Raw genomic sequence first — 8402 nt, 5'->3', positions numbered from 1 at the left:
GGGGGGGGCTGTAAAACCTCGAACATTAGTGACGGCTCTTGCGTTGATTTGTGTTGTGACTGTTGTGAAACTAAAGCTGACCGTCTGCGCTTAAATCTCACATTCACTGTTTCATTTCAAGTCCAATGTGCTAGGAGTACAGAGCCAAAACAACAAAGAACATCACGCTTCTGGGGAACTGGAAGGGGCTCGGTGAGAAGATCGGAAAATTAAGCAAAAGTCTGTAAAGAAGAACTATTTTATTGTCTCATAAACCAAAAACAACAAAGCACAAACACAGACACGGCACATCTCAGAAATGGCTCTAATTCTGGTCATTCTGGCGGATGTGTGGAGTCATGCAGACTTCTCACCATTTTCTCCTTCACCTTCACAGTTGTTTTACACCAGGGCAGTTTCAAATCACATGGAGTTTGCCTCACTAACGGTCCAGAAATGGCATTACAATTTGCCAACTCTTGATGTGTGTGTGTGTGTGTGTGTTTCTGCATGAGTGTGTGTGTGTGTGTGAGCACCTGATGTTGCATGGTGCCTGATTGGCATTGTTACTTTGAAGCAGTACTCATGGGGGCACCACTCAAAATTGTTTCCATCGTCATGGTGATTAGTTAATTCACAATTACATCACAGTAATGAAATATAACCAGGAAGTGTATAAACCAAGGGGAGAACAAAAATATCTGAGGGGTCTCTTCTTCAAAGCAATGCGGTCGAAGCCGAGGTTGACCAGGCTCATTTTTTCAGATTACAGATGCTGTTACAAATCCAATTCATGCCATCCTGTTACAGAAAAAAAAGAGAGAACAGAATAAGCATGAATCAACAGAAGAGGCTACCTTTACATTTTCTTCTTGTTCTGTAGGTTCAGTCCCGTAGGTTTTCACTCCAATCCAAACAAAGCACCCTTCATTCAAACAACTAGAAGTCTTTCTTGAGCTCCCAATTAGCAGAGTCAGGTGTGCCAAATTAGGGCTGAAATGAAAACCGGCAGGATGGTACATCTCCCCCTCGCCTTGCACTCACCCCTGCCCCCTGGTGGTGGAAGGCGTACCTGCACCCCCTTACCCCCGCCTCACCCTCCCCCTCGCCCCCCTGGTGGTGGATGGTGTACCTGCACCCCCTCGCCCTCGCCTCGCCCTGCCCCTGCTCCGCCCCTGCCCTCACCCCGCCCCTGCCTCCACCCTCCCCCTCGCCCCCTGGTGGTGGACGGCGTACCTGCACCCCCTCCCCGGACAGTGCGGAGCAGGCCTGGATCTGCCACTGGCGGTCGCGGTACGTGTGCAGGCTGAGCCCCTCGGCAATGTCGCTGGCGGCGGAGGCCGTGGCCAGGTCCTGCTTGTTGGCAAAGATGAGGATGGGCACGCCCTGCAGGTTCTCCTCCAGGACCAGCTCGGAGAGCTCCTGCAGGCACAGGCAGAGCCACCGGGGGCAGCACTGAGACCGAGGTCAAAGTGAACAGGTAGTGCAGTTATCATTTAGGCTGGGGCTGCCCAAGCCTGTTCCTGCAGATCTACAGTCCCTTAGGTTTTCATTTCAATCCTAATTTGGTACACCTGGTTCTACTAATCAGCAGCTCAACAAGATCTGAAGCTGTTAAATGTGAGGTGTGCTTTGTTAGAGTTGAAATAAAAACCTACAGGATGGCAGATCTCCAGGATCAGAGTTGGGCAGCCTTGAATTAGGGTACAGATCTTTCCTAGGATACTAGAGAATTTTTCACTTTCTTGTATGCTTTTCATATGCAGTGAGTCTAGCCACGACACAATACTGTTTAATATTCTCAAAATTCAAATCCCACAGACAGTATTCACACCGCACTCTTCAAAACAAGACTGGAGAATTGATGAGAAGCACCAATGTCCTTCTCTGCCCTAGGCTAGTAATAGCACTCTAGAGACAGGAAATTTAAAAAGACGACGCAATCATTTTTTTTTTCCGACTTTACCTGCCCCGTCTCCTCAAACCGCTTCTTGTCGGCACTGTCTATGACGTAGATCTGAAAGGAAACGGCAGACTTCAGCGTTCTTTAACCCTAGCAGGTGTGAATAGAATGCTCTCAACTGAACATTCTAATGCTGATGATGTAACACTCACTAGTGGTAAAGCTACTTGAAAGCAATGTAGTTCTAGAACACTGAGGATTAAAAGAGCACAACTCCTGCATGCACTCTTTCAGTTTGTAGCACACCTAGATGACCACAGTTCCATGACCCCCAGAACTCAGTACAGAGTACTGTACGAGGATTTGACTAAGGTGAGTCAAGTTGAATATTGTTCCGGTTGCAATCATGTAAAAGCTGAGCGAGTGAGCACGCAGAACACTCACCAGCAAATCTGTGTTGTCTAAGTACTTTTTCCAGAAGGAGCGGATCTTCCTCTGCCCCCCGATGTCCCACACGTTCAGCTTCATGCCATTTGAGGCCACACACTTGATGTTAAATCCCTGGACAAAAAAACCAAACAAAAAAACACTTGAAACATTTTAGCCATCTAGCAACCGCACTTAACCAGAGTGCCTTACATAGTGTAAGCCCATAAGGATAGCTATACTGTATCATTTCAATTTATATACCTTAAGCAAGGGCACGGCAGCAGTGTTCCCCTGTGAGTCAAACCTGCAGCCTCTAGGTTATAAAAAACTGTTCCCCACCCTCATTCTTAAGAGTTAACCACAGCGGAATGGCTTGTCACAGACACCTTCTGGATCAACAGCTTGAGCTGCTCTCAAAAATGTTTTTTTTTAAACGTATGATCCATCTTATGGGGTTGCAGAATACGCAGACACAGAGGACCCCATTCACCCGCACGGTATTTCTGAAGTGTTAAATCCCCCTCGCTAATCCTATTCAACCCTCACACGCTTCCCCTACCGTCCTACTTTTCTGTCTTAAATGTCTGTCAAAGCTCACTCCATGCAATCAATGTTTTACGATCCCTGGCCCCCATTTAAAACAGACCCCCCCCTCCCCCCCACCTCTAACTCTTATCCCAGAGAGGCGCTATGCCATCACAAACAAGTTGTGTATTCATAGACATCAATTCAGCTGCTATTCAGATCCACTGAATCTACATGGTAAATGGACTGCATTTATATAGCGCTTTTATCCAAAGCGCTTTACAATTGATGCCTCTCATTCACCAGAGCAGTTAGGGGTTAGGTGTCTTGCTCAAGGACACTTCGACACGCCCAGGTCAGGGTTTGAACCGGCAACCCTCTGACTGCCAGACAAGTGCTCTTACCTCCTGAGCCATGTCGCCCCATGTACCACCTGGATGGGCTGGTAGTGGACACAGATTATCAGATTACCCCATTCATATGTTATAAAGATTAGTGGATCTGCTCTGTGGCTGGAGTTAGGCTGGTTCTCTGTGAAGGGACCCTCAACTACACAAAAAAAACTCAAAAAATACATTTACTGTTCTTGATCTGTATGCCTGTCCCATTGAGAGAGAGAGAGAGCTCTGGCCAAAACACACAGAAGAGCTGGCCAAACACATGGCCCACACACACACTGCAGTTTCCACTGCTAAAATTCCCAGCGGTGTGCGTCTCCGCAAACAGACCGAGGAGCCGAGCCACTATTCTGAGCCAAAATGGCTCCGGGGGACACAGGGTTCAAGAGGCAGGAGAGGATTAAACTGCGTGGTAATGTAACGGGGCCAAGAGCCGCGGTGCGCCAGCACGGATTAAAGCCAAGGGTGGAAAAGGCGAGGCTGTTTACAAACCAGGGGGCATGATGAGGTGGCGGGAGGGTGGGGGGGGGGGGGGGGTAACAGTGGATCCCTGAGATATAGGAACATACACGCCCACACAGTTTTGCTTGTTTTAAATGCTCAGGTTTGTTAGACTGCCTTTCACGCTACGTAGTACATTGTCTAACATTGTCAACACCCCGGGAAAACAGTTTACAAACTCAATGAAAAATATCTAAATATCTGACAAACTCACACCTCAGGCTAACGGCTCTACAGGCAGCAGTAAGAGCAGACTGTTTGGGGGTTCTCTGGGGCCTGTGTATGTTTGGGGGGTCTTTGGGGCTGGTTCCTGTGTGTGTTTGGGGGGTCCTTGGGGCTGGTTCCTGTGTGTGTTTGGGGGCTCTCTGGCCCGGTTCCTGTGTGTGTTTGGGAGTGTCTTTGGGACAGTTCCTGTGCGTGTTTGGGGGGTCTCTTCGGGCCGGTTCCTGTGTATGTTTGGGGGCTCTCTCGCTCACCTGTGTGGGGGTGATGGTGCTGATCTCACCTGTGTGGGGGTGATGGTGCTGATCTCACCTGTGTGGGGGTGATGGTGCTGATCTCACCTGTGTGGGTGTGATGGTGCTGGTCTCACCTGTGTGTGCGTGATGGTGCTGGTCTCACCTGTGTGGGGGTGATGGTGCTGGTCTCACCTGTGTGGGCGTGATGGTGCTGGTCTCACCTGTGTGGGTGGGATGGTGCTGGTCTCACCTGTGTGGGTGTGATGGTGCTGGTCTCACCTGTGTGGGGGTGATGGTGCTGGTCTCACCTGTGTGGGGGTGATGGTGCTGGTCTCACCTGTGTGGGCGTGATGGTGCTGGTCTCACCTGTGTGGGTGTGATGGTGCTGGTCTCACCTGTGTGGGTGTGATGGTGCTGGTCTCACCTGTGTGGGTGTGATGGTGCTGGTCTCACCTGTGTGGGGGTGATGGTGCTGGTCTCACCTGTGTGGGGGTGATGGTGCTGGTCTCACCTGTGTGGGGGTGATGGTGCTGGTCTCACCTGTGTGGGGGTGATGGTGCTGGTCTCACCTGTGTGGGCGTGGTGGTGCTGGTCTCACCTGTGTCGGGGTGATGGTGCTGGTCTCACCTGTGTGGGGGGTGATGGTGCTGGTCTCACCTGTGTGGGGGTGATGGTGCTGGTCTCACCTGTGTGGGGGTGATGGTGCTGGTCTCACCTGTGTGGGGGTGATGGTGCTGGTCTCACCTGTGTGGGTGTGATGGTGCTGGTCTCACCTGTGTGGGGGTGATGGTGCTGGTCTCACCTGTGTGGGGGTGATGGTGCTGGTCTCACCTGTGTGGGCGTGGTGGTGCTGGTCTCACCTGTGTGGGGGTGATGGTGCTGGTCTCACCTGTGTGGGGGTGATGGTGCTGGTCTCACCTGTGTGGGGTGATGGTGCTGGTCTCACCTGTGTGGCGTGATGGTGCTGGTCTCACCTGTGTGGGGGTGATGGTGCTGGTCTCACCTGTGTGGGGGTGATGGTGCTGGTCTCACCTGTGTGGGTGTGATGGTGCTGGTCTCACCTGTGTGGGGATGATGGTGCTGGTCTCACCTGTGTGGGTGTGATGGTGCTGGTCTCACCTGTGTGGGGGTGATGGTGCTGGTCTCACCTGTGTGGGCGTGATGGTGCTGGTCTCACCTGTGTGGGCGTGATGGTGCTGGTCTCACCTGTGTGGGGGTGATGGTGCTGATGTCTTCGGAGGCTAGCTTCTTGAGCAGCGTGGTCTTCCCGGCGTTGTCCAGACCCAGGAGGACGATCCTCACTTCCTGTTCCGCGGCACCCTTCAGCTTCTCTATGACTGAGAAGAGTCCCTGAGCGACACAGGAAGTGTGTCACTGATTCATGTACAAGCCACGCTCATTCATTCACTCATTCATTTACAAGCCACGTTCAGGCATTCATTCATCCAGTGAGATCACAGACGATCGCGTTCGTTTGCTCTTTCTCTTAAACATGCTCACGCAGATGCGTGTGTGTGAGTGCGTGTGTGTGTGTGTGATCAAACGTGCATGCATGTTCATTAAGATGCCGAAAGAAAGATTTTGCGGGTGCACCAATGTTAGATACTTTTTTTTGAGATGACCAACGAACGTCAAAGTAATTTTCTGTCCCAATTGACATGCTTTATTTGGCAGGATCACCACGGTTACAGGTGATTATCTTGATTTGAGGAGTAAAGGCACGGATTTCAGGAAAAACGATTACGCCTGATGAATATTCGTGAATAATTACCTGGTACTTGACAACGGTGTGTTGGCATGCAGCTCGCAGGTGCTGAAAGTTCTAAACGCCAGAGGAGCACTTCACTGCATTTTGTGAAGCAGTTCGTCAGATATTTAAACGAAATTGTAGCCTCTTAAGCTGTTGACCTTAGTAAATTGGCGTTGCGGTCACGGGGAAATCTTTAAAAGGTCAATTGGGAGTCTATTCTGTCTACCTGTTTTTGCAGACTTAAAGTAATCCTTGACTCCATTTAGAATGGCAGAGATGTTTATCTGTGGGCCTGTTCAGGTAATAGACCGCTGATTAATGTAATGAAGTGTTGGCTGCTGGTGAAAGGGCACAGAGGGTTCATCATTTCAAAACCAAAACACAACCGTCGCAGAGCCAATCAAGGAATATGACTAAACGGTTAAATATAAACAGACGGACCAAGATTGGGATTTGTACATTCAGAGCCTGTTCTATGCATAAGAGAAATGGGCAGTCTATGCAAATGAATACACCTTATGATAGTGCATGCATCCATGATAGTTTGCGGCCCCCCCCCGAACACCCCCCCTCCCGGTTTGCAGTCTCGCCTAGGGCAGCAGAAACACTGAGTATATTACTATTCTTAAAGGAAACCCCAGTGTCTTCTGGGTTAGTTCTTTGAAGGCAGAACTAAATGCTAAATGTTAAGCCCAAAAGCTTGTGAAACTTTGCTAGCTTATGGCCCTCCCATGACCCCCCTCCCCCTATATCCTTAGTCCTCAACGAACAGATGGCGTCTCTTAAAAAAAAAGAAAAAAATCAGCAAGCTTCTTCCAAGAGCAGCAGTCAGAAGGTCACACCGATCTTCACCGGTCTCAACTCGCATCAAGAAGAGTTCGTTGTTGTCGTGCAGTGTTCCCGACCCCAGTCCAGGGGGAACGCTAGTGCGTGCTAAATTAAAAATCCTCAAACATCATGTGGAATAGTCATTCTCTGCAACAGGATTGTCTGTTTTTCTTGAATGGGAGGGTAAGTCGTCACTAAGAAGAGTCCCATTTGAAGTGTCGAATGAACAACCACTGGACAGCTCTTTGCATTTCAGGAATTGAATTTACATTTGGAAGGAAAAGCAGCGCACGCAGATGGGTACCCCAGAACCAGGGAGGGGTACCCCGTCTCTAGCAGCTTACCTTCTCAGGTGCTCCCATCTTGTGCAGTGTATTTTGGTCAGCAGGTGGAGAAGGTGCAGCTACATTCTCCAGCAAAGACTGCAGGCGTGTCGCTCTGTAAGGGGTCCCCCCTGCCCCCCCTGTAAACCTGGCGTGGGTTCCTCAGGTTCCGACGGCCTGTTTTCAGTTCAGTGTGCCAGGCTGGGACTGAGGTGTCCGCAGCCTCCACCCCCACCACACCACCACACCCCCCAACCCCCCCCCCAGGGAAAGTGGGCGGGCCTGGGCTGGATTAGGAGGCCAGAATTAGCTCCCGTCTTTTACGTGCACTGACACACCCCCCCCCCCCCCCTCCCCCCACCTCATCTCCTCGCGTGATGAAGATTTACCTGGATTATCCTCACACACCACCTGTCACTCAGCGAAGTGGGCGGGGAAGAACCGTAGCCTACTGCCGCATTCTCAGAATGAAGGACCTCAGTCCCTCATCTTCTTTTCTTCTCATTCCCAGAAGTACTTGAGAAGCCATTTCATCCATCTTCCGTAGTACACTTATACATACACTTACATACACTTTACACATTTAGTATTGAATCTCATTCCAACTGGTGGACTGTTGACCGACCTTTTTTGTGAAGGAGGCTGCGGACGACTAGAAATATTAAACATTCAAATAGCAAATGTTTGTTGTGTGCAATATGTACATTGGGGAGTCTCAAATCTGGCCCTCAAGGCCAGCAGTGCTGCTGGTCTTCATTCCTCCCCTCCAATCAGGGCTGATTTAAACCGGGGACACAAGGTGAGCTAAATCTCTGGCCAATCAGTTGCATTTATAAATGAAGTACCAGGGAGAAAATAAAAATATAGTCTTAGAGCACCCACTTATGTACCTTAGACAACTGGAAGGCTCTGGGGCCTGTATCACAAAGCAGGATTACTGAGTCAGCTGGATAACTGCGCTGAGTAAAACCTGGAGAACCCTCCCAAATCTGGAACATGGACATGGAGGTAAAAAGAGTTGTTCCGGGTTTTCGCTCAGCGCAGTTACCCAGCTAACTCAGTAATCCTGCTTTCGTGACACAGGGCCCTGGAGTGGTCACACTCAGGGTGGGGAGGGGGACGGGGGCAGAAGCTGTGGTTTCAGTCCGCTCACCTGTGAAGCACGTGAGCACTTTTCCCCACTATAAACCGCGGTGTGTTACGGTAAAGCTATAGGGCTACTAGGCCCAGCATGCATCTCACTGGGGTCAACTGATAACCTGCGGGTACCTGCTGAACACATAGGGATCCGTCTGCCAATCACACCTG

At 50.3% G+C, this 8402-nt stretch overlaps 1 protein-coding gene across 3 annotated transcripts; it reads right to left on the bottom strand.

Moving 5' to 3' along the window:
- Positions 1 to 222: 222 nt before the first annotated feature.
- LOC135249841 (ADP-ribosylation factor-like protein 3) lies at positions 223 to 7315 on the bottom strand. Of its 3 annotated transcripts, XM_064325463.1 has the most exons (6): positions 7116 to 7315; positions 5400 to 5543; positions 2327 to 2443; positions 1946 to 1996; positions 1216 to 1401; positions 223 to 780 (listed from the first exon to the last, which is right to left on the bottom strand). In XM_064325463.1, the coding sequence occupies exons 1-6, from the start codon at positions 7131 to 7133 to the stop codon at positions 733 to 735; spliced, it is 564 nt and encodes a 187-aa protein (XP_064181533.1). In that variant the 5' UTR covers positions 7134 to 7315; the 3' UTR covers positions 223 to 732. The 3 variants fall into 3 exon arrangements, with proteins under 3 accessions (XP_064181533.1, XP_064181535.1, XP_064181534.1); XM_064325465.1 differs by lacking the exons at positions 5400 to 5543; positions 7116 to 7315 and adding an exon at positions 4386 to 4411; XM_064325464.1 differs by lacking the exons at positions 5400 to 5543; positions 7116 to 7315 and adding an exon at positions 4212 to 4229.
- Between the last annotated feature and the right edge of the window lie 1087 nt (positions 7316 to 8402).

The sequence above is a fragment of the Anguilla rostrata genome, chromosome 3 (assembly GCF_018555375.3).
Source record: "Anguilla rostrata isolate EN2019 chromosome 3, ASM1855537v3, whole genome shotgun sequence".
Classification (NCBI taxonomy): domain Eukaryota; kingdom Metazoa; phylum Chordata; class Actinopteri; order Anguilliformes; family Anguillidae; genus Anguilla; species Anguilla rostrata.
Note: the sequence above shows the minus strand (reverse complement) of the source record. Positions and strands in the feature narration are given on the sequence as shown.